This window comes from Halichoerus grypus, chromosome 1 (genome assembly GCF_964656455.1).
Source record: "Halichoerus grypus chromosome 1, mHalGry1.hap1.1, whole genome shotgun sequence".
In the NCBI taxonomy this organism is placed as follows: Eukaryota; Metazoa; Chordata; class Mammalia; order Carnivora; family Phocidae; genus Halichoerus; species Halichoerus grypus.
The window spans coordinates 52,127,511-52,154,686 of record NC_135712.1 but is presented as its reverse complement, the minus strand read 5'-3'; the positions used below and the strand labels follow the sequence as shown (position 1 = coordinate 52,154,686).

Below are 27,176 nucleotides of genomic sequence, written 5' to 3'. Positions count from 1 at the left end.
GAAGATTCAAGCACAGCATTCCATGGAATATATGATTCTTCCCCCTTCCATGAGAAGGGAATCAGAAGACTATTTACCCCCTAATATTTGATATGATCAAATTCTTCTCGAAACTTTGTACTCACTTATATAGATTTATTCACTATAGGTATGGTTATCCTATTTGTAATATTATCTTCTTCTGAGAAGTTCTTTCTTTGTTCCTTTCCTCCTTCTACACCTTCTTTCCTCCATCAAGTATTTATTGTGCATCTACTGAATGCAAGATTCTACGTTAGGTGAAGGAAACAGACAAGTAAGAGATATGCCTCCACCTTTAAGGAAGACCAGTTTTCATTTGGAAGGAAGATAGTGAACAAATGATTTTGTCTGTGTGTGGGGGTAAAATTTACAGGTCCTGGTGACCCTTTTCACGTACATTAAAATATATTTGACCATATCAAAGCAAAGGCACAAATATAAACACAGGATTTGCTAGTGCTATAACAATTTCCAATTGATATTTTAATTACAGCTAATCAATTATTTAATGATGCTTATATTTAAAGAAAGCTTTTAAAGAAAGCTTCATTGAAAACCATAAATGATTTGGTAGTTGCCCCCAAATCCTACCTTAATTAATATACTAGATTCAAAACCAGTTTTATATGCTAACCTTCTAGTTTTTCCCAATTAATATTTTATGTAGAGTTTTGATTATTTTTATACTCTTTACATTTTATACTGTATACATATATATATATACTTTTATGTACTTAGGATGATTTGCTAAATTAAAGTGGGAAGAACTCAAAGAACTCATGGATGCTTTTTATCATAATAATATAGTTCTGTGTAATTGCATTAAGGAACCTCTTAAAACATTTACATGAGGAGCACAGACAAGGGATTCTTTCAAGCTTTTCCTACTGTTGTTAAAAATGGGGTATTTCACTTCGCGGGTACATTGCTTGGTTTAATATAACTGAAGCCTCCATGAAGTGAGGTGTGCTTTATAATGAAAGTCTGTTATAGTCTAGGCACAATTCCTTACTGTTGAAGTTTCCATTTGCTTCAGTAGAATTTCTTTCATACATTTCAGGGGCTGGGGTGAACCTAGGAAATATGTTAGCTGACCTAATACCTTTTTGTTAACTTTTGACTGCAAGTTTTAATTAAGGCACAGTGGGGAAAATCTTTAAATACAGGAGTATTCCAAGAATAATTAATGGCTTTGGAAATTGTTATAGCACTAGCAAATCCTGTGTTTGTATTTGTGCCTTTGCTTTGATATGGTCAAATATATTTTAATGCATGTGAATATACAGGATATGTAGTATATATATAGATTAGATACATATTTTTAGGTATGTGAAACGATGCAGACATACATAGAGAGGCCCCCTTAAAAATCTCTAAATACATTTAAACAAATACAACAGGCAATTGCGTAGGGTTATGAAGGGAGTGCCTGACTTTGAACTCTCGACATTAGGGTTTTGAGCAGTAAACTCAGCTATGTTCCATTTCTTTGTTTTAGTATTGTTCAGTCAAAAGGAAGGAATTGGTCATTGTGATTTCCAAGGTTCTCTTTAGCTCTAAAATCCTTTGACTCAATGACTATAATGGAATTTGTAGCCTAACTCAATACTATGTGTTTTGCCTTTGAGTTCAAGAGCAAAGAGTAACACTGCTAATGAACCAATCCTTTTATGCACTAGTTGATGCCCTAAAAAGATCAGTATTGTATAATATGACTGTAGATTTGTTCTTTTTAAAGCTTTTCTGTGTTGGGAATAGGGAGCAACTTAGATATTTCTAGAAGACATATAAGTCATTTGAATCTGAACTTGAACCTTGTGGTGAGCTTGATTTTTCTCCTTAACATACTGTTTTTAGAAAAGCAGTTTTTCTTTCTCTGGCTTTCGCAGTTCCTTGCACATAATGGGCACTCAATAAATATTTATTGAATTGAATTTGACCTGCGTAGAAGTCATAGTCCTGGTGGAGGGTGATTGGTTTTTGGCAGGAGCTGTCATAAATCACAGAGCTTAATACTAATCCAATTGATGGACTGTACACTCAGCCGCATATCATAGTTCGCATTGTATGTTACACTTTCCTAAATGCAAATTTAGAAAACTGCGAGGCCTACAGGAGCCCTGATGAAGGGAATCTAGCCTATTTTAAATCTACCTGTGCCATTCACCCACAGGCTCCCTAAGCCTTCACCTCTTAGAATGACTGCATCGACTCCTCTTTCTTTCTGCTCTACTCTCTGGTGCCTCTCAAGCCTTTGTGTACGCTTTTGCCTGGAATATTCCTTTTGCAAACGTAGGTTTGCCTTTCTTGATACTCTCATGTGGAGATGTGAGTGAGCTGCTGCTTTTCTCCTCCAGCACTTTGTACTCTCCTCCATTAAAGCCCTTAACGTCTCCTGTAATTCTTTTTTAAGCCATCCCTCTTTTTCACTGGAAAACTCCTTGAGGACAGGTCTGTGATGTATTTCATTTTGCATTCCCTAGGGCCTGAAACAATGCCTGACACATAAACGTTTGTAGAATTAACAAATGGGTCCTGAAGTTCATGGAAATTTGCAAATGGTGTAAAAATAAAAATGTAAATGAGGTCAGCTAGGGATCATTAATTATATGCCTAATTCTAATTAAATTGTGATATAGTTAGAAAGAAGATCAGCCTGAGATTCAGAAGATGTAGGCTCCTGTGTTAGATTAATGATTTTTTAATAGTCCCTTAATCTTTGTAGTTCTTCGTTTCTTTATCTGAAAATGAATGGATTGGACAGGATCTTTCCGAAGATCCCTTAGAGCAAGAATTGCATTGCTCCTAAGTTAATTATAGAGAACTAGGTCTCTTCTGCCAGACTCCTTGAGGCAGGAAGTATGTTCTAGTCATCTATAATTTCCTGGCAGTAAGCTCAGTACCTGGTATATATATATATATAGTTATGCAAACAATTGTACTGAATAAAGCAATAAATTCCCAGATAGAATTACAATTTAAATAAAGCAAATGAGAAAAAGGTCAGGTAGAGAATAGTAAATTAAGAATCTGTAACACTTAAAATAATCTGTTAAAGAACGTTTACTTGGAATGTCTGAAGAAAATACCTGAGAGAATTTTTTTTTTATCAGTTAAATGTTCACCAGAAGACAAAATTAATTTGAAACTGCCTAGTTCCCTAACTACAAGTTAATAATTTATCAATCTGTGACACGCTGTACCCAGTTTTATGTTGCTGAGATTAAACTGTGCCTGCCGTAGGATGTGGCTGGCAATATTTTTGAAATTTGTATATACTTGTGATACTATCTTATATAGTTTTAAGAATTGAAAAACTATATCTTGTTTGGATTTGTCAAATCATTGACATATTTGGGACTTCATCAGTCTTTAGGGCAGAATGAGCTTCTCTGATTATATCGAAGTCACAAAAGTAGAAAGAGGGTGAAAAGCTTTGTTAACCCCTTTAACTATACTTTTCTCATGATTTGACATTATTTAATAAATTATATGGCATCTTACCTTTCCAAGAAATTTAGGGGATCAAAATAATATTCTTATATTTAATCTTTGCTTGTGCCTTTGGGTTACTGATTTGAATACTAGTATATTCAATCATGAAAATAAGCAAGTAATATAATCATATGATTTATATATATATATATGTATAACATGTATGTACATGAAGTATTCTAACCATCTATACATCCATTTGTTATGTCTATACTATATGCTAGATACTTCTACATTGTATACAACAGCAAGGAGGAAGATATGATAATGCCCTCTGTTAATGTGTGAAATGGTTGTCTTAAATTAAGGGCTGATGCTTGATAGTTTGAGCCAGATTTTTCTTCCCACACACACAAAAAAATAATCGTATAGTTACTTCTTAAAGCAAGTGTGAAAGTTAGTGTGAATACTTTTTCATTTGTTATTTCCTGTTTTCTATTTGGCCCAGGCACTTCTGTGAGTACTCAGGGGTGAATCCATGTTCTGTAGAACCTGAAATTTGGAGGGGGTCCTTTTAAAGAAAAATAATACAAAAGTACAAATACAAAATTGGGTATGAAAGTGAATTTTTTTAGATTGATAAATAAGACACAAGTTATACATTTTTAAAACATTAATAAATCCACAAACATCAGAGAAATAATCTCGACGCTGTACACTTTATACTTTGATTCTCTGCCATTGCCCATGTGTGTTTCCTGTCCTGGGTACCTCTGGACACATTGATAAATCCACAAACATCAGAGAAATAATCTTGATGCTGTACACTTTATACTTTGATTCTCTTCCATTGCCCATGTGTATTTCCGGTCCTGGGTACCTCTGGACACATATAAATGACCAAATCTGACTTGGATCTTCCTGTACCTATGCTGTGGTTAAGTGTGATGGAAGGGAAGTCCTCCTGGAAAAAGACAGAAACCTTAACCAATTGTGTTTAGAATATCTTGCTCTCGGGGCACCTGGGTGGCTCAGTCCTTAAGCGTCTGCCTTCGGCTCAGGTCATGATCCCAGGGTCCTGGGATCGAGCCCTGTGTCAGGCTCCCTGCTCGGCGGGAAGCCTGCTTCTCCCTCTCCCACTCTCCTTGCTTGTGTTCCCTCTCTCGCGGTCTCTCTCTCTCTCTGTCAAATAAATAAATAAATAAATAAATAAATAAATAAATAAATAAATAAAATCTTTAAAAAAAAGAATATCTTGCTCTTGAAAGTGTTACAAAGAATACGTAATGAAGGACTCAGAAGAGGGCTAGCTCTTTGAGGGCCCCTCAAGCCTGTGCTTCGCTGGCTTCTCAGGAAGGCTGCCTTTATGCGGGAGAGTGTGCATCTTTGCACTGCATACGCTCCTGTCATTTAAAAATTGTTTAATTGGGTGGTTCCTTACACGCTGGTTTGAGGGCTAGGAATAAGACGGGTTAACTTACTGTTTGCAGAAGTAATTTTCAGTTCTGCAGGCAGCCCAAATGCCCCGGTGGTTGGGTGGCACCTGATGGAATTAACTGAACCATTATGTAGCACATGTTTATAGGCATGGGATATAATGTGGAGGGGTGGGGTGGAAAAGACTCGTTCGGGCCTGACACCTGCTTACTACTTAATAACTCAGCTATTAACATTGCACCTCTTTGTTTTAGTCTCCTCGGGGTTCAGGAACAATAGACCAAAACATTAATTAAAATCTATGAAAGAACGTTAGCTGGGAGTTCAGTGTAGTAAGATAATATCTAAGTGTGAGACATCGGCTGCCAGCAGAAGAGGCCCATTTCCTAATTTTTATTTTAACAAAAGAGACTATTAGTGGTATACAATACTTAGCACACTGGGGTTCTACGAAGCCATGAACAACGGGATACTGTAGAAGAGAGAATGAAAACTTTAGAGGGGAAAAGTAAAGGTGTGACATGGAAAAAAATGAATGGGGAGAGAGGAAAATTGGATTCAATTGTATCAAGACGGATGCAGATATTTACCAATTCTTTGTAGATTGGAAATCATAGTTTTAAGATCAAAATTTATATTGTGGAAAATGAAGAAATAGTATAGTTTGATAAATTTCTTAACTTTTCTATGAAAGACATTATTGTGGTTCCTATGAAAATGTTTTATTTTTGCCTCTTTTTTAGGTCAGACTGTGCCAAAATCCCAAGCTTCAGTTGAAAAATAGCCCACCATATATACTTGATATTTTACCTGATACATATCAGCATTTGCGACTTATACTGAGTAAATATGATGACAACCAGAAACTTGCCCAACTCAGTGAGAATGAATATTTTAAAATCTACATCGATAGTCTGATGAAAAAGTCAAAGCGGGCAATAAGACTCTTTAAAGAAGGCAAGGAGAGGATGTACGAAGAGCAGTCACAGGACAGGTAAGAATGTTTCTGCTTTTATTGTTTTCGATGGTAAGGTCATAATTTCCATGGCTTTTTGCGTCACAGCATTAATGTCACCATGTTTTTGTTTCCGAAGAAATATTGCATTTGTATATTTGCTTTTCACATTACTTAAACCTTATAGTTTTACTTAAATTTCTTTGTGATAATAGCTACTTCGAGACCCTGGTTTTTTTTTAGACTTTAGTTTTTAGAGCAGTTTTAGGTTTACAGAAAACTTACTCCAAAGTACAGAGTTCCCATCTACCCTCCTGTTATTAATATCTTGCATAGTGTGATACATTGATAAACCAATATTGATATAGTATTATTAACTAAAGCTCAGAGTTTATATTAGGATTCATTCTTTGTGTTGCACAGTTCTGTGGGTTTTAACAAATATATAACATCATGTATCTACCATTACAGTATCATATAAAATAATTTCACTGCCTTAGAAATATCCTGTGCTCTGCCTATTCATTGCCCCTCTGGTCCCCCACCCCCATCCCACACCTCCTGAATCCCTGGAAACCACTTATCTTTTTACTCTCTTTATAATAAGTTTTTCCTTCTTTAGAGTGTCATACAGTTGAAATCATGTAATATATAACTTTTTCAGACTGGCTTCTTTCCCTTAACAATATGTGTTTAAGGTTCCCCCCTGTCTTCTTGTAGCTTGATAGCTCATTTCTTTTTATCACTGAATAATATTCCATTGCATGGATGTACCACAGTTTGTTGATCCAGTCATCTACTGAAGAATATTGTGGTTGCTTCCAAGTTTTGGCAGTTATGTATAAAGCTGCTATAAATATTCGTATGCATGTTCTTATGTGCACATAAGCTTTCAGTTCACTTGAGTACCTAGGAGCATGACTACTGGGTCTTATGATAAGCCTGTGTTTAGCTTTGTAAGAAACTCCCTACTGTTTTCCAAACTGGCTATCCCATTTTTGCATTCCCACCAGCGATAAATGAGAATTCTGTTGCCCTCCATGCACCAGTATTGGGTAGTGGAGGGAGTGTTTTTAAGATGCAGCCTTGATTGGATATGTGCAGGTCATAGATGTGGGTGGGAGATGATGCTTGATTCTCAAGGTCTGACTGTTAAGTGAGAAACTGAAGAGCGGTGGCAAAGACTAAAGGGACGTCAACTGAATCTTCACTTTATAGCCAGGATTCCAGACTTAGAGATTCCCCTTTAAAATTTGTCATCTGGCTATTTCAGTCTTATATCTCATGATCTATCTTAAATCAAATGAAGAAGAGTAGTTTTCCATTTTTGGGATATTTTATTTATTATTATTTTTTTATTTTTTTTATTATGTTAATCACCATACATTACATCATTAGTTTTTGATGTAGTGTTCCATGATTCACTGTTTGCGTATAACACCCAGTGCTCCATTCAGTACGTGCCCTCTTTAATACCCATCACCAGGCTAACCCATCCCTCCACCCCCCTCCTCTCTAAAACCCTCAGTTTGTTTCTCAGAGTCCATAGTCTCTCATGGTTCGTCTCCCCCTCCGATTTCCCCCCCTTCATTTTTCCCTTGCTGCTATCTTCTTCTTTTTTTAACATATAATGTATTATTTGTTTCAGAGGTACAGGTCTGTGATTCCACAGTCTTACACAATTCACGGTGCTCACCATAGCACATACCCTCCCCAATGTTTATCACCCAGCCACCCCATCCCTCCCAACCCCCACCTCTCCAGCAAACATCTAGAATATTCACTGATAGTGATAATATATTTAGATTTCCACATTTGAAAACAAATATTAGTTAAAATATCTAATATCTTAATATAGGCAAGTTGGATTTTAGCTTACGACACTTAATCTTTCAGGATTTTAGTTTCTTTACATATAGGAAAACCTCCAAGAAACCGCTAATGTTTCTTTCAGGTCAGAAAAGCTAGCCTCATGTAGTCTGATAAAGCCTATGGTTGTATAATAGCAAATTCAGTTATCTAGGTGTGTAGACGCTGAACTTGTCTGTAGATAACAGCAAAACAAATACCCAGAGTGAGTAAAACCGTCAAAATCAAACATAGAAAAACCCTCTGCCAAAATGTAAAATGGCATAAATGTTTACTTATATGTAACTTGTTCTCTAAATTAGTGATGAACTCTAACATAATCATAAATGTCTACCCAATTATAACTCTAGGCTCATCACTTAATATACTTGTATCGCAGTGTACACATCTTGAAGGTGGTGAATATTTCAGTTGCCTTTTATTTAGTTTTAAAGCTCTAAGACGCTCCAGGACTGCCAAGAGGAATGTGAATCACCACATGGTATCAGAAGCAAAGTAGAGAAATATCATAGTGATTATTTCTTCTTGCAGTTCTTTTAAGAATGACCACAGTTATGGGGAGTCCAGCTGTTTATGTTTGAAACTATATTTTTACTTTGTAGTTCTACCAGTGATCTAATAAAATCAACTTGTTTTATAACTGTATTTATACTTCTTATTCAAATTTAGTAGCCCTGAAATTCTTCATGAACCAGCAAAGAAATCCATTTAATTTCACTTATTAGGATATCAGGTTAGTGAGAAGGTGTTTAGTTTCTCAGTCTAGGAATTTGAGCAGATACAGTGCTTTCATTGGATGTAGTTGTATATGATGTGGTAAACTTGTACCCCACTCTTATGACTTCTTTAGTAACCTGAAACATTTTCTAACCCAGTAGATGTAATTACTATTTCATTTATAAATTTTGATATTTTTGGCTTTTTATGTGGGAGCATATCATGGGGGAATCTCTATACATGTTGATTGCTTGTGGTAGATTTCCACAGATGATGATAGGTTGCATAATGCTGATTGATCATGTTGAGGGGACTCTATAAATTCTGTGTTTTAAGTGTCCAAGTAAATTTTGTCACTCTCCTAAATTCCACCCTAAGACAAAGTTTATTAGTTTCTATGCTGATATAGCATATTCCTAAATGAATTTTACTGTCATCCATGTTCATTTTCTGATACTGTTCTGTGACCAGCCATTTTTATGCAGAACTTACATTTGGTACATGTTTAATCAGAATTCATAATAATGGACCATTCTTGCTATACCATCACAAGGACATAGATTCCGATTTATGTTTCTTTTGGTGGTAATATATTTTTACACATTCACTTCTAAGTTTCCTTAGGATTTTAAGTGCAAGCTGAGGCTAAAGTATGCCATTGTACATGGAACTCTGGGATGTTTTGCTCTATAGAAAATAAAAGAAACTTCTTAGAATGTTCTTATGGTAGGCAACAAAGTATTCTATTTGGTAGAATGAGCCTTATGGAACATGGATGATGCACTGATTACTGAGAATATCATAAATTCTCTGAAAAATCTTTGCTTCTGCAAACAATGTCAGTAGGGATGTTGGTATTATTAAGCTGAAAACTGAAGGGAGCAGTAATAGGAGAAATAGTGATTTGGAGCCCACTGATTATATCAGCATTGCCCCAAGTGATTATGTACTCTACTGAAGGAAATTGTGCTGGAAGAGTTCATGAATCAGAGAGTACACTGTGATACACTGCTGTATCGAAAATAAAGTTCTTTGTGGATTTGTTTTAAATGTAAGGACAAATGGGAAAATTTCAGGTATCAACTTTGAATAAGCTCAGTTTTAATTGATTGCTGAAATATGAGTAGCCTGAATTTTTTAAAGATTTTATTTATTTATTTATTTATTTATTTATTTATTTATTTGAGAGAGAGAGAGAGCATGAGCAGGAGGGGGGAGAGGGAGAAGCAGGCTCCCTGCTAAGCAAGGAGCCTGATGCGGGGCTGGATCCCAGGACCCTGGGATCGTGACTTGAGCTGAAGGCAGACGCTTAACGACTGAGCCACCCAGGCGCCCCTGTAGCCTGAATTTTTAAAGCAATTTCACATAACTTGACAAATATCATAAATAGAAGAATAAATGAAGAAATATAGCAAATGGCATGCAATGTATTTTTTTGTGTGTATAGGTGAGAGGTAGAAATATAGATGAATTTATTTGCTAGTGAAATAGATATTACGGGCATCGTGAAAGCCTCCTTGAGAATGGGTGGAATGATGATTTCTGGTGAGAAGCATGCTTCATGCCTTGCTGGACTTTTACAGTAAACCTCTTCTTTGGTATCACTTCTCCCAAGTTTTTTTTTTTTTTTTCTCTTTTCTCCCTCCTACAAACAATTGAACCTCACACTGAGTTAGTGTGTCTCCAGCTGAATGTCTAAACCCTTCTGAGCTGCTATTTTTGGGAAGAGTAATTCAGTGATTTCTGGCACACAGAAAGTTTTCGTGTGTACGTGTGGGGTGGAGGCTGGGGATCACGTAGAGAAGGGAGAATTTGTAGTTTCAATGAAGCACAGAGGAGAGGTAGAACTTTTTATCATGTGGCTTAAATTTTTAGTGGCAAAAGTCACAATGAGTGTGAAGCTAGCTATAGCTAACAGGTAGAATTGACAGGGGGGCCTTTCTTCAGGGATTTGACTGGTAGTTTCGTCAGTTGGCCATTTCAGTAGTGATATTTACTCTTTCATATAAGAAGTTACGTGTTAATCACCTGCTCGGCAAGGCCAAGTTTTGGACACTGTTTTAGAACACCCAGAGGGGATGGCCTAAGGATACTCAGATTTTCCATATTTCAGAGCTGCTTCAGTGAACCAGAGTGCAACAACCCATTTTCCCCTCCCACACTCTGGTTTACAACCACTGAGACAAAACCAAAAGTCAACTGAGGTGGAAAAATAGCTCTGCGTTTGATGACCTATCAGTGAGGAAATAAAAGGCCTTTAAAAAATTCATGCCAGAGAGTAATACATAGATGCTGTTGTCTTATTAATGTCATTTCACAGCTGCTGGACCATTCCTTATGCACATGTATTGTAGAAAATCAGTGTGCATAGCTTGTATAATAATATGCATTCCAAGTAAGAATTTTTTTAAAAAGTATTTCAACATAGAAAAATTAGTCCTGGAAGATGCTAGTCTTTATTTAAAATCCTTCAGGAGTATCAGGCAAAAATCTTTCTCTCTTGATTGAACAAAGAAAAATGTATTACCTGCTATATTAATAAAGTGCTTTTCCCTCTTAGGGACTACAAATCACTATGCTTGCTGTTTATACCTGTGCTGTAATTTATGAGATAGTGTACCAAGAACATTTTGGAACTGATATTTTAAGGATACATGGTTAAGTTAAAAGTTGAATCAGAAAGTATCAGCAACAACAATAACAGGAACAACAAAAACACAAAGCTGCAAACAAACCTACTTAGCTTTCTTCAGACCCCTGTAGCCTAACATGGCTTTGGCCAAATAATAATGTATCAATTTAGATGTTTAAATTTGTATAAATGCAAGTTCAGTTGATTGCATCGGTCATGGAAGTAGTCATGAAATTCCTTCTGGGTTTTCTGTTTAACCGTGTAAAGAGATTCACCTGTATGCACAATTTGGGCTTTATGTAATAGTTTTCATTATTACTAGAATTCACAGGTTAATGGCCTTGTTTAAAATGCCACATTAAGTTCTACATTTTCTCATAGGCAGCTCTGTACATTGCGAGAAGGAGATAGAGAAAAGACTGCTTTTGAATAGTCTGCTGCCATTTCTGCTCCAAGTGTTCAATGTAGCCTTGGTTGGTTTCCTGACTCCAATCTATGTTTTTTCAGCCTTTAAATTATTTTCTGGATGGCCAAAATATTTTTCGGTTCAGACATTTCAACACCATAAAACAAAGATGCAGTTTGTTTCAAACTAAAGGCTACTGTTGTTGTATCAGTCTATTAAATAATTTTTCAAATCCAGTAGTAGTTTCTAGTAAAAATACTGTTTTTGTTATTACAATAATCATTTTCAGGAGAATTAGTCTTAGGGAAGTTATGTCTTTCTTTTATAAATAATTCGTACAGTATTGAATGTATTTCATATATTTTATGAAGTATGTATTGTTGAATGATGCATGAGAGGGAATGGTTTATACTCTTTTAAGAAATAACCTGACATTAAAAAAATTAACCTAGTCTTTCTATTTCTCTCCTTTCTTTTTATTTATTAATGGTGGAAATTGTAGTGCTTTTGCATTTCATGAGGACAAGGGACAAGTTGCATGTAGAAAAATATGATTTCTAAATAAATCAAAATAGGTTACTGATTTTTTTTTTAGCACAAGTACTTTAGTATAAACATTCAATTGCCGTTTAATTTTTTCAACACTTGCATTCTAAGCATTTTTTTCTTTTCGATGGAAGGCTAGAGGAACAAAAGATTAATTTTTGATATTTTAAAGTAATAGGTAACTTAGATTGAGAGGACAAATAGTAGTCAACACTTTTGAGTAGCAGTGTCTGCCAGGTAGGAAATGGAATTTTCTTTAGAAAACTTGAACATCTTCCTGAGATTGACTTATCATAAATGAATAGAAAGTTTATGCAGTCTTGATAAGAATGCTTTCATTCATATTTCTTAAGCATCTGAGAGATGTGAATATACTTTTCTAAAGTTTGGAAATAAAGGGGCTTATTTCTTAACACACTGTGAAAGGAGAGACCACAAGAAAGTTACTTAGACAAATGTTTTCAAAGTTAAACAAAGGGAGTCTGTTAGAGTGGGCAGGTGAGAGCTTGAAGAATCTTTGGTAAGGACTTTGTAAGTAACTACATCTATGCTGCTTTTGCTAAGTAGATACAAAATAATTTTCTTACTGATTTTCATGTAAGTGAAAAGTGAAGGGGGTTTTGCCAACAATTTCTTCTTTGGAGTACATTTTTAAAATCCAAAGAAGTTATTAAGATATAATTTAAAACTAAATTCATTGTTTTTTTTTTAATTTTATTTTTTAAAATGTTTACATTTAATTCATTTTATATTATTTATTTATTTTTTTCCCAGCCCTATGTTAATATCAAGCAGCCTCTAAATAACTCCTGATTTATTAGCTTTCAAAAATTTTATTGCAATTTATTTAAATTCCTTCCAAGTCAAATTATATATTATACACATATGATATTTTGATTTTATAATTGGAGAATTTTTTCTCCCTCCAGTTTAGGTTTATTAAATGTTTACAAATTCCTGAGAGCAATAAGCATTGTATTATAAAACAGTAAGCCGGCTCACAAGACTCAAGTGAACTTGGCTTTATGGTTGAATAACTTTTATGTTTTTCAGTCTTAAGGCAGCTTATTAAAATTGATTATTTCCTTTCAGTAAATATCTGGTGACATTCAAATTTGATAATTAAAATCCAGAAGCACTCAAAAAAGAATGCCTGTTTTTAGTTTCGTAATAACAATACTCCCAACAAAGAAGGTTGATGAATGATGTCTTTCAAGCAGCAGATTTGTTATTTAGTTAAAGACAGCTCCTTTGGCACTTTCTTAAAAAACTAAATTGAAGTCTGTTTATAAAACAGACAAGCTGCAGTAATAATCATATAGCCTGAGGAATGCTTGAAAATCTAGCCCAAGAAGCGCCGTTTTTTTTTTTTTTTCTTCCCTAGTGATTTAACAAAGTGGAGTTTCCAGGAATCCAAACAGATTAGCATCCAGCACTAATTGGGTAGGTCATAAAATAGTACTCATGTTGACTATTTTGAAATAAAGTGCTTCAGAAATACTCAGTTTTCTAAATCCATTTTTAATATTAATCTTTTGTTTCTTTAAGCTATTAGAACATGAGTTCTTATATGAATTTGCATTTATACATCAATTGTTTATAGATGTGCTGATTATAGCAGGATACACCTATAAGGGAATTACAAAACGTATTCATTTATGGATTCAGATAATAGAGATTGAGGCTGCTTGGTTTGGTAGGATCATTGAAGAAAGATAATTTAGACTTATTATTGAACTATATTACTTTGAACATCTGATCATTTGATCTTGTAATCCTAGGTAATCAAACATACGTAAGTGTATTAGTTTCCTAGGGTTGCCATAAGAAAATGTTATAAGCTGAGTGGCTAGAACAACAGTTTATGTTGTTTAAGTTGATTCTCTCACAGAAATTGAGCCCAGAAGTCTGAAATCAAGGTGTCAGCAGGGCTGTGCTCCTTTCAACTCTAGGGCAGATGCTTCCAGGACCTTTTTAGTTTCAGTAGCTCCGGGCTTTCCTTGCCTTCTAGCAACACAACTTTAATCTCTGCCTTAGTCATCACAGGGTGTTCTTGTCCCTCTGCATATGTCCCCATTTCCCTCTTCTTAACAAGGATGCCAATCAGACTGGATGGGGCCCAGCCTAATGACTCCGTCTTAACTTTATTACATCTACAAAGATCCTGTTTCCAAATAAGGCCACATTTAAGGTAGGGTTGAGGTTAAGATTTCAATGTATTTTTATTTGTTTTTTAGAGAGAGAAATAGAGAGTGGGGGGTGGGGGGCAGGGCATATAGGGGCAGAGGGAGGGGGAGAGAGAATCTCAAGCAGACTCCGCACCCAGCGCGAGCCCGACACGGGGCTTGATCTCATGACCCTGAGTTCATGACCTGAGCCGAAATCAGGAGTCAGGTGCTCAACCAACTGAGCCACCCAGGTGCCCTAAGATTTCAATGTATCTTTTTAAGGGACACAATTCAACCCATAACAGTGACCAAATAAATGGTAGTATAAAATTTATACTCAGGAGAAGAAAATGGAAACTCATTAGAGTATATGTCATGAGAAGTATGGAAGACTTTTCTCTATTGAAGATAATGACAAACAAATTACTTAAAACATTTTTTTGAAAGACCTATAGGTTAAATCGTTTTTGTAATTTTTTTCATATTTATAATAAAAAGCATGGTGAATTACTTTCTTGATTAATTTTTATGCATATATTAAAAACATGGTGTGACTCCTTCAATATTTTTATATATATCGACATAAATATATTTATAATACCTTGTTACAACAGACGTTCTTACTGATTTCAATGTTATGTCTCTCTTTAGAAATTATTAATACTACAAATTTGTATATTTAATTAAAGGTTATAATATTAATAGCCCTGATTATCACTTGATTAAGATTCCCTGTTTTACTCTTTTGTGATAAAAACTCTGGAGGATTAATTAAAATAGTTGATTATGACTTACATCATCGTTGCTAAATCTGCTTACAAAGTTTTCTGTATTGCAAATTAAAAAAAAAAAAAAAGAGGTTCGAGGTGTGTTCCATGTTGGCATAGAGAAGGCTACACTTCCCATCCACTTTGTACCTTTAATATTAAGATAAAGAGCATTGTAAGTATGGACTTCAAATTAAGACTTTAGGGAATAAATTCAAGGATCTTAATTTAAACAAGAGTAAATAATTGTTTCTACAAGTGGCATATTGAATAGTTTAGACCAGGGTCAGCAAACTGTATAGAGCTAGATAGTAAATATTTTAGATTTTAGATTTTGCCACATGGTCTCTGGCAACTACGCAGCTGTGCCTTTATAGTAGGAAAGCAGACATAGACCATATGTAAATGAATTGGCATGGATGTGTTCTAATAAAACTTTATTTACAAAAGCATGTGGTAGACATGCTGTGTCTACCACAATTGGCTGTGGGTTATAGTTTGCCAACTCTTGGCTTAAAGTATTAATCTCATTTTTGGACAGTAAAATTTTGAAAATGTTTTATCAACATAACCAAGTATGTAAGTTGCATGAATTAAGAATGTGTTTGGCTAAAAGTAACAATACCTAAGCAACAGTAGTTCAGGAGTATAGGGATATATATTTCTCAACAGTGCTGCCAGAGACTCAAGCTTTCTGGCTTTGTAATCTCCTCCCTTAGTTGGGTTTGTCCTCGTTCTAGTCACTTCATGGTTGTAAAATTTCTGCTGTGGTTTTATCTTTGTTAAGGCTACTAGACAGGAAAGAAGGGCAGGGCAGCACCAGATATGTCTGTCCTCTTCTTATCATAGATCAAAAAGCTGCCTGGAAGTTTTCTACCTGACTTGCTCCTTCAGGCAGATTTCTCTGAGGCCTTTTTAGGCCACCAAGTCTCCCCTTGCTACAAAGGTGCCTGGTCTATTGATAATTTTAAATTTCAGCATTCTTTCATTTTAGTGAAAGACAAGGGAGAAAAGGATTGGGAAAGGATATTCAGTCAGTCTCTGATATCTGCCCCAATAGATAACCCAACATCAATGGACACAATTTAGACATATTTTATGGTGTAACTTGACTTTAGGACTCACTTCTTTAAAACTATGTTGTCAAAAACTAATTTTGAAGGTAATCAGCCACACTTCATAAATGCTGACAGAAGACGTAAGAATGGTTGGAGGAAAATGACTGTTTATTAGTCATAGTAATAGCATTAGGCAGCATATCACCATTTGTGCAGGTCCCTGACTCCCATCTCCTACAGGGGGATATAAAGGACAGGTGACACTTGCCCACTCAGTGGATTGCATTAGGAAAGAACCCTGAGCTTAAGGAACCTGCATCTTTTATAATGGGAGTTAGGTAAACTGGCCTAACCTTTGTACTGGAAGGAGACACTGGATAGTAAATCTTGTTTTTGTTCCAGAAGGAGACACTGTTGCTATCATCCAAGGCTGTTTGCTTTATAAGTGTTTCTGAAAGGATAGTCCCAAACAAAGGTGTCAGTATCTGTGATCAAAATACGTGCAGACATGTGAGAGACCCATGGAGAATTTTATCCCAAAATATATATGTTCATTTTTTTCCTCGAAACCATAATTGTGTCTTAAGTTATGAAATTTGAATCTCACTTAAGAATAAGATATTATGGTAATATTTCAGATTGTTAGTATAAGACCAAAATCTTGGGTTCTGCCATATGTAATAAGTTGTGTATTATGAAATATCAAATATTTTAAGAATCTCATATATATGAAATAATTGTGACATCCAGGACAATAGTGAAAACTTCTTAGAGTAAACTTTTTCTATTCTTATTGGCTTTATAGGAAAACCGTATTTCAAAATAAGACAAGGAACAAATTTACTAAGACCGTTTCATCTCAAACTCATTATCCTATAAAAGAGAAAACAATTTTTTCTTTTTTCATTGAGTAGTACCTCTTTTAAACTTTGACTACTGTAAACTTAGGCTTAGACACAAATAATTGAAAGCAAATACTTTGTTTCAGTGGTAAGGAAGATTGAAATTATGTTTTATAAGAAATATGTTATTTGTATTGGTCATCAATGACTACACCTCAGAGATGAGTAGTTAGTATTCCAATTCCCTTTTCTATCTGGAGAAGCTAACTTGATTGGAAGTTACGTGACTTGACAAGAATTGTATATATTTACATGTGATGTATTTCTTTTCTTTCTTTCTTTTTTTTTTTTTTTGTATGTCTAAATGATGTCTCATTACCAGGTTGGCATGTATGAGCCCGTAACTGTTGGCATCTGAAGGGTATCAGCATTGCAAACCTTTTCACCTTTGTTTCAGGAGAACTCATTTGAACAATTAGCACATTTTATACTTGTAAAAATGAGGTGTTTTCTCATCTTCATTAAACCAGTATTAATCCTGTATGTCAAATGGTCAGTAAATGCAACTTTTATTTTAACAAGGCAGCTTATATTTGTTAGTTAAATTCAGGACTGTTTATTTAAAGCTTCATTTTGCATGCCTTTTCGTGTGTGTGTATGTGTGTGTGTGTGTGTGTGTCTGTGTGTAAGAGAGAGAGAAAAAGAAAGAGAAATGTTGCTTGAGAGAGAAAAATGCTGCCTGTGACTTTTTATGCTTTTAATTTTTCTAGATGAGCAAAGTATTTTTTTCCTTTAGAGAAATTGGAAACTTTACCTAATTTTTTTTCCTGAAAATAAATTGTTAGCTCATTTTACAGATGCTGCAAACACCTCAGTTATGTTTGTATAAAGCAACTGAAGTTTAAGTTGGTAATTTATCACATTACTTTTTTCCACTTTATCAGTATTTGGTAAACTAAAGCCTGTGGGCCAAATCTAGTCCTCTTTTCTTTCTTTAAATAAGATTTCAGGAGCACGTGGACCTGTCCATTCTGTGGCTACACTGGCAGAAGTGGGTAGCTGCCACTGAGACTGTGTGGTCCACAGAGCTGAAAAAATTTACTATCTGGGCCTTCAATGAGAAAGTTTACCAACCCCTGCATGACTGACATAATCGCCTATGGCAGTCTTAGAAGCTTGGCATTTTTAAAAGGAAACATTTTCTTTACTTTTTCTTTTTTCCCGTTTCTGCCCATGATGCTTTATGAACTGCTGGCCATTGTGATCTTCTAGGGGCAATAAAATATTAATGGCAGGTAGTCCATGACTGAGGGCTAAAGCTCTTAGAGACCTCCATCTCCTATCTTGAGTCAGTATTCTGATGTGTATAATTTTATTTATTTTTTATTTTATTTATTTGACAGAGAGAGACGCAGAGAGAGAGAGAGAGCACAGGTAGGCAGAGCGGCAGGCAGAGGCAGAGGGAGAAGCAGGCTTCCCGCTGAGCAGGGAGCCCGACATGGGGCTCGATCCCAGGACCCTGGGATCATGACCTGAGCTGAAGGCACATGCTTAACGACTGCGCCACCCAGATGCCCCCGATGTGTATAATTTTAAAGTGCATAAAATTTAAACTTTTCTTAGTTTTTTTTTTTTTTTAAACACAAGATATGTCACTAATGTTTTTGGCAGATGACCCCCCTGAGTGCAGAATCATCTATTTAGTGGTTTCCCTATAGAGTCAACGGACCAGGTGATGCATTCTAATCTTCTAATGATAAAGTGCATGTCCTTGAATTTGTATGGTACCCTGTCCTTACCAGCTGGCATCTGAGTATCCACATTTTTAAGAGTACCTTAGCTGTTCTGATGTCATGCTTGTTGTCAAGAGTCTCCCTGAGTGAAACCATCTTACTTTCCGTGTGCAGTTACCAGGGACTACTGAGAGGGCACAGGGGGACGAGGATCCTGGGTCTGACAGAGCTCTTTGCACTTGACTACGCTTCCTTTATTACCACTGTAGGGCTCCACTCCCAGTTGTACGTCATTTTAAAGGATCCCCAGGAAAGATAAGTTTGGTAAGGTCTTTGAAGGAATTTTGTTGGAAAAGAAGGATTGAAATTATCTTTTTATATTCTTTTCAGATTGGCCAGCTCACTACCCTGAGAATTTACCTTGGCATGCCAACTTTGTATCCGACCATTTTCCCCCTCGTCCCCTTTCTGTGCAGATCCTTTCTTAGTATTAATATGGCTAAAGCCCCCACTTAGTCCCCACCCTCATCAGCTTTTTCTGATTACTCTTGCCAAAATGTCTCTTCTGCCATGGACTGTAGCATTTATCAAGGCCTTTCATGTAGCACTTAAATATATATTGTCAAATATTACTATATTTTGTGAAAAAGACAGATTATTTTGAATATTTCATTATCTAATCTTTAAGGCAAAACTAATTTCTTCTCCTGTGTAATCTTTAACAGTGTCCAGCATTGCATTGTTGGCAAACATTCATAAAATACATATATATATAATTTTTTAAAAGATTTATTTATTTTAGAAAGTAAGAGCGAGAGAGTGTGAGTGGGGGGAGGGGCAGAGGGAAAGGGGGAGAGAGAGAGAGAGAGAGAATCTCGAGCAGACTCCCCCCTGAGTGCAGAGCCTGATGTGGGGCTCGATCCCAGGACCTTGAGATCATGACCTGAGCCAAAATCAAGAGTCAAAGACTCAACTGTCTGAGCCACCCAGGTGCCCTCTCATAAAATATATTATTGCTTTAGAATTACTGTAAGATTATTTGAAAATCCTGCTTTATTCCCTGATTAAGAGCAACAAGGTCCCAGAAACAGGGGAAAGTGAAAACTTTACACTGGAAAGTGTCTGATGAAGTGTCCAGAGGCTTGGCTTTTAGAATTTGTAGACAAGCTCTGAATATCAACTTCAGATTTAGCAATGAGTGCCATTGATTTTAGAAGGAAAAATGTCCGTAAGCATAGTCACACCATTATTATTTATTGTAGATTATTTATATTTTGAAACAGCTTTTTAATTCTATGTGTACACAAAATGTCTTTAATGCAGCGACATTTTTGGAGAAAGTTGGTAGCATAGACTAAGATTGGGAAGCACTTCTTTAATGGAGTGATCTTGTAGCTACTCTTAGCACCTATAAAATAAAGCCCTTAAAACCCACAGCTTCACCATTCTGCCTGGTCCCACAAACTGCTCAAGGCAAGCATATTTCATGGCTTTCCTATTACTAGTTCTCCATCTGAGCTCTTATGAGTGTTTTCACTTCCTCTTATTCTGATTTTCACATTTCTTCAAAGACTGTTTTTGTTTCTGTGCTATGTTGTATATATGACTTTGAACACACAGGACTTTTCAGCAACTGGGGAATCCTCCCAAAATCTATGCTTTCGACATGAATAGTCCAGTTTCGTTTGTTACGTATTTTGCCAGGAGTACCTCATCCTCTTCATAGCTTGCTGTGCAACAGACGGTAGTTACATCCTTTCACGACTCTTCAGAGAGTGCCTAAGTACATGTGTACCAGTTTAAGAAGTCTTATTCTGGCAATCATCTTGTGTTCCTATGGATGGAATTCTCTGATATGTACACGGATTTTCAAACTTGAAAATTAGTTTTCAGATTTTAGCTAAAATTTTTCTGTATTTCTGTATTTAAGTGCCATCTCTTTTTGTTTCCTTTTATTTTACTTTTTGAAAAAGATTTATTTGTTAATTTGAGAGAGAGAGAACATGCAGTGGGGAGGGACAGAGGGAGAGGGAAAGTCTTTTTTTTTTTTTTTAAGATTTTGTTTGTTTATTTGACAGAGAGAGAGATAGCGAGAGAGGGAACACAAGCAGGGGGAGTGGGAGAGGGAGAAGCAGGCTCTCTGCTGAGCAAGGAGCCTGATGCAGGGCTCGATCCCAGGACCCTGGGATCATGACCTGAGCCGAAGGCAGACGCTCAACTGACTGAGCCACCCAGGCGCCCTGGAGAGGGAGAGTCTTAAGCAGACTCCAAGCTGAGCACGGAGCCAGATGGGGGGCTCAATCTCATGACCCATGAGATCATGACCTGAGCCAAAACCAAGAGTCAGATGCTCATCCAGGTGCCCCTCTTTTTCTTTCCTTTTAAAAGGCAAGTTTGGATGGTTGGATCTGGTATTCCTGCCATATAAGCTGCTTTTTGTTTTGTTTTGTTTTCCATGAGTGCACTAGCTCTGAGGGACATCTGAGACATTTTGAATTTGTAGACAGGGCTTTTAAAGAAAGGAATTGCTGTTCTCTTACATCAACCATGCAGACTCAGAAGCAGACTTTAAAGGAAAACAGAGGCATGTGTGTTCTCACTGTGTATTATCGTTGCACCCCCTCACATAGCTGTTAGGATTTGTCAGTAGTTTATTTTGACTCACTATACCAAGGTGGGGGTGGTTTTGTGTGTTTTTGTAAGTTATCTAGTGTGGGATGTCAGTAATCTTAACTTTACCATTTTGATTGGCTATGATCCATCCATTTCTTCCATATTTTAGTCCTGAAACTTGCCCTAAAAATATGTGCCAAATAGTTTTTCTCTTTTGGTAACAAAACCCAATTCTTAAGATATATGCCCTTTTTTTGGTTGTTGTTTCACAATGCCTTTGTGATGGATTCATGTCATTTCCCCAGACTAGTTTGGGAACCTCCTTGAGTTGTCCTTTTCAATTTATCTTGATAGTTCTTCTTACATAATAAAATTTAATTTTATTTATTATGTCGAGACTGGGGATGCTCCTGAATCCACATCTCATTTCCTAGGAGGTGGTTTTAGACACATATAACCACAGTAGATTGTTTTGATCAGGGATGAGGACGTCTCTGTCTGAAGGAGAAGTTGGATCTCCTGAAATTGATTTGAATGCGTCTTCTGATTTCAGGAACCATTTATAAAGAGAAGGTGGTCTAGGCAGAGATGTCTTGACCCTTTTGCTATGTTCTAAAAGAAATGGCACTCCAGGGAGTAATGCAACATGATGCACCTGGTACCTCTTTTACATGACTCTAAGGTGGGGGAGTAAAGCCTTAGGATGAGACACAGAAAGTCAAGTGTTTTCCTTTCATCACCCAAGGTAACCATTACATTTAAAGAGCAGCGTAAATGTCTTGAGTCCCTGATAACTTTCCATTATGTAACTACTCTTTGTTTTCTCTACTGTATATGAGACATTATTCCAGCAGCAAGTTAAATTTTTCCTTATATGCGTTTACTGTAAACTGTCATTTATGTGGGATTAAAATAACTAGAATAATTTTAGCATTTTCAGTACTTGACATTTAAGAGAGAGACAGATGGCAAGCAAACAAGGTAAGAGCAGGACTTTATTTGCTGTATTACAATCTCAAACTACTGTAAAAAATTTTAATTAGATGTTATTTTAGGAAGTTTCCAATTCACTGCAGGTCACTGAAGCTTGGGCTGAAACAGAATGTACACCATGTGTTTTAATAGATCAGCAATCTACTGCATGTGGCTGAAAGTTCATCTGGATCTAGTAGGTTATATTTTTAAGAGTGTAAAAATTTTACTGGGTCCCAATATTCCTTAGAGCAAACCTATTTTTCTTCTTAACTTTAAATACTATTTGAGACTTGTAGTTGGAGTTCAGAATCAAGTGTGTTTCGTTTAAAGATTGAAAAATTTCTTCTGATAGCTCTCCTTTTTAGTAAGCTCATTTTTGTTTTTCTTCGTGGTGATTATTTTTAATTTCCCACAGCTCTACTGGAGGTTTTCTCCACTGTGAGATAGTAGTTGTCACACATAATTCAAAATTCAGTTCTTCAGTTTTCTAAAAGAATTTCTGTGAAATAGGGCTTCAAAGTTGATGTGTTTTTTTTTTTTTCCCCCAGCTAGAAGTTAGTTTTAGAACTATTCATGGTACAGGAAAATAAATTCACATGTGAAGCCTCCTCAGGTTATTCTTTGTATAATTATGTGTTTCTTTTCATCTCTACAAACAATATGAAGATCTTGAAAAAACAGTTGCTTCTTACCATTAAAATAAAAATAAAGAGCCTTGAAATATGACTGGTGCCATACATAGTTCATAGAGGTTAGTAAGTGATATAGTAAAAGGCCGACTGTTCTTGAATTGCAAAATGTTGCATAGTTTGTACAAATACCAGCTCTGGGGATAGCATGTATTCATAGTTTAATTGGTGAACAAGAAAACTTACGATGAAAAGTTCTATAGATGATTCTTTTCCTCTCAAGATTTACAGCATTTCTGAAGAACAGAGTGTGTCACAATTTGGTAATAATAAAGTTAATTGAAAAGTCACTTTCTTTAAATGTTATAAACTTAGAGAAGATAGCATTACAATTTTGAGAAAGGCCTGTAGACATTATGTGTTTTGTTTTTTGTTTTTGTCTTTTTTTAACACGACTGAGTCCTTTTTGTTTCTTTTTTCAATTTGGGTTTGTAATCAACGTACATAGTGAATTATGTGCTAAAATTTGTTATAAATACAATATGATATCAATATTATGTAGTCCTCTCCCCTCAGTGTTATTAAGCTTCTGGGTTCTCTTCAATTGCTAGGAATATATTTGTGTTTCCTTCAGCTCTTTTGTTTGTTTAAGTAGCACTTAGCGTTGTTTTGTAGGAACAAGACCACCTACTGTGTACAATTATAGAAGAAGTAGTTTCTCGGATTCTGAGAGAAAGCCCTAGAAAACTACCATTAGGAAATCTGTTATACCACTTGTACATTACAGAATTTTAAGAACTGTTTCTCCAGATGATGTCAATAGGGTAAAAGAAGTGCACAGTCATGACATTCTTATTTGGGCTAGATCTTCCCCATGTAATCTGTTTTTTTGTTATCAGAGTGACCCCAGTCCTTAAGAATTTGTTTTCGAATTACTCAGCTCATTTTAATCTACAACTGGGAAGTTTTGATTGATACAGTTTTTAAGGAGTAGAGTTAATTATCATTTGCAATAAAAACCAAACAAAAAACCAAAACCAAAACATCAGTAGTCAAACAGAGGGGGGCTGCTTAATGGATGATTTGAGAGGGTCTGTTTATTCTGGACCTGGAAATCTTAAGATCTAGGTTTTTTTTAAATTAAAGGTTTTACATAATTATCAAGTTCTAATTCCTTTAGAATACTAGCCTTTAGTGATTGTTTAACTGTCTTAGAGGAAATTATATAAATTCAGACTTTTCATTTTAAAATTTATGCTATTCCAGGATTAAAAATAAAAAAGCCGTATCTCGAAATTATTCATTATTGATGTCACTAGGTTTAAAAGAGCATATTTGATTTTTGAAATTTCTGTGAATAATAAAGTTATTTGAATTTTAAGGAAAACACCTAAGAATGTGAGTCTTCCTTTTTTTTCAAATCAGAATTAAAATCGGACACTTATGATAACACCACCTCTGGATACTGAAAACAAATCTTAACAGCATTTCTTATTCAGAAAACGAAGGTGATCACAAGCAGAACGAAAATATCCTACTGATTGCTTGAAAGCCACATGAGTTGCAAAAAACATAAAAACTGGTAACTTTTATATTAAGGTTTAAAATTTCCTCTTTAGTTTTAACTGGTCATGGAAACTAATGAGCCCATTTGACCCAGAGCAAGATATTTAGTGTGCTTTCTCTCTTCTCCTTGAAGCCAGACTCTGGAATGCTGTCCAGAACCGTCATGCCAAATGAGTCATTTTTATTTGCAAGCCTCAAAATCTGTTCTTGTCCAAGGCCATATGGTTGATATGAGTGGAAGCTGTGATGGCTAGAACCTGGAGTCATAACACAACAAAAAACACTATTTATTCATATGAGTGGTTTATCATTTCTGTTTCTCTGTCCTCTTCCTTTCCAGCCTCATCTCAAGACAGTCTCCCTCAGGTCTTTGCTTCGGCCCCTCGTTTTTCAGTTTTTCAGGCTTTCAGGACCTCCACATCTGCTGCTTCAACTGCCTGGAAGCTTTTTGAGCTCTTTCACTGTTGCTTATCCTTCAGGTCATAGCCTCAGTGCCAGTTCCTCAGAGGGGCTTTCCTTGACCCATCACTCTAAGTGATTCTGTGCTTTATTTTCTCTATGGTATTCTGTTCTCTTCTCTCCAGATCCCGTTGTAGTCTATATAATCTTAATTTTTTTTCACTACTTTTCCCCAGTGCCTACTTCAAATCCTGTGCACAGTAGGTACACAGTAAGCACATCTGACCGGCATGAGGGCCGCGTATAGGCTAATCTCAAGCTGTATGCTATTGAAGGAACGTCCTGGAACTTGGCAGGATTCTTGAACCTATATATGGACAGAAGCTGTTGTTGGTGTTTTTGTTTTGTTCGCTTTTGTTTTCTTTCTGGGGATGGAAAGAGAAATTTAATAGTTATTAAGCCAGAGAAATTTAATTAAATTGGGCTTACTAATCTTGTATGGTCCACAGATACTTCTTTTAATCATCGAGGATTTTATTTTCATGTGACATTGTAGAGAGGATGAAAAGGACCTTGAAGCCACATGCATCACTCTTTTGCCTGTTGATCCATAATTAGAACCAGTGTCTAGAATCTGTTTTAGCATAGAACTAAATAGCACAGAAATATGAGAATTACAAGTAAAACCACTTTTCGCATGTTTAATTGTTTGTTGTTCTTTACCGGTTCAAATTAGCATATTTAAAAGTTTTCCTGAGAAATATGAAATTGCAATCCGATGTATCCATGTATGTTTTTTCTTCATGCAAAATAAAGTAAAATTTCAAAATCCCTACAGCAGAAGTGTTATTTGGTAGTTTCTTAGTTGTAGCTCTTAAGTTAATGAACACAATATTACGAATATATTAGATACAGGGGTCTTTGATATATATCTCTCTTCAGGAAGCAGGTGAACAATATTTAGGCATTACTTATTACCTTCCTAAATGAATTGCCATCTTTTGTTTTAAAGATTATATCATGCATGATTATTTTTATATAATTTTTAAATGATTACTTAATTCCAGTTGTATCAACCTGAAACTACTTTGAGTAGCTTTTGGCTCCACCCTGCTTTTCTGAACTATATTCTCTACCTCCATCCATTACTCAGTATCCCATACTACAGTATTCTCTCCATATAGTTTTGTTTATATAGTTCCCTTAATTTGAAATAATTTTAAAAATTACCGTTTTACTCTTTTGCTTTCCTCTTGAATAACATTTAAGCTTTAGCCTTACTTGTCTAATTTCGATTTCTGGATTGTACCAAGATCTTTTCCACCTTGTTGCCTTTTCAAATACCTTTCCCTTCCTAAAAAGCTCTTCTGCTCACTCTTCACATTTTTAGGGGTTGGGACAAAGATTTAAGTGTACATATCACCTTTGATGGGTCTTCTTTAACCACCCTATCTAAAGTAGGTCGTCCCAATTAGTATTTTGAATGTTTGCTGATGTTTTCTTCTTTTTCCCAATTATGTCACTTTTCTTTCAAGATATAATTGAGGTTCTTATTCTTGATACATTTTCTCAGTAATCAAGTGCTGGAATTTGAGTTTCCTGAGCTTTTACTATTTGCTAAAGCGCCGTGGTTGATTGTGTGGAAACAGAGTTCTGTCTTGGTCCTTTGGATGTCCTCTATCCAGTTGATGAAACTCAGGGTCCTGAGGACTCACAGAGGAGGGCACCTGAGCCCACCTGGGAGATGTCTGGTGGGGAATTATGTATGGGCTGATGCTTGAGGGTTGAGTAGCAGTTAGGTATGGGTAGGGCGAGGGTACCATGGAAGATCTTTGAAAGGAATGGGGAGTAGCCACCTAGCTCAGGAGTATGTGAAAGCATATTGTGTTGGGGTTATGTGGTTTTGCATATTCAGAAGGGTGGGAATTAAGGGATTAGGGTTTCCTTTTTTAGACTTTTTCTCTTTTGCTCTTCTGACTTTTCTACTATGAGTCTGGTTATGTTTCCGATGCATAGAGGGGAGCATGTATTGGAGAAAAAAAAGAAAGGAAGTCACCCTGATAGTATACCACACAATTTCATATTTAAATGAAGGTTTTGCATTTTGGATATTTCACCTATTAGTTGTTTAAGTTTGGTACTACTGATTTGTATTTTTGGTGTTTCATTTGTTTTAAATGCTTTATCCTAAACCATGTGCATATGCACAATGGGAACTCAGTTAACACCTAAAAGAATTGACCAACTTTTGAGAAAAGAGTTTGACCTTTAATTTTGGTGAGTTTTCCTCCTTGTGCCCTGATTGAAGTTGCAGTAGGCACTGCACTTCACGTTAGGCTCGTGAGACAAGCAGGTGTGTGTCTTATTTCCACACCCTAAAATGGTTTGTCTCTGAAATTATATGATCA

General features: G+C 35.8%; 1 protein-coding gene across 4 annotated transcripts in view; it reads left to right on the top strand.

Annotated features, from left to right (window-relative positions):
- The window catches only part of CBLB (Cbl proto-oncogene B), a 219,546-nt gene that overhangs the window by 8,568 nt on the left and 183,802 nt on the right, over positions 1–27,176 (top strand). For all 4 annotated transcript variants that reach the window (XR_013445074.1, XR_013445071.1, XM_078065671.1 and 1 more), the window contains exon 3: positions 5,637–5,887. Coding sequence is in view for 2 of the 4 variants with exons in the window: in XM_078065671.1 (XP_077921797.1) it covers positions 5,637–5,887 (251 nt within the window). In the remaining 2 variants the exon portion in view is untranslated. The remainder of the gene's footprint in view (positions 1–5,636; positions 5,888–27,176) is intronic.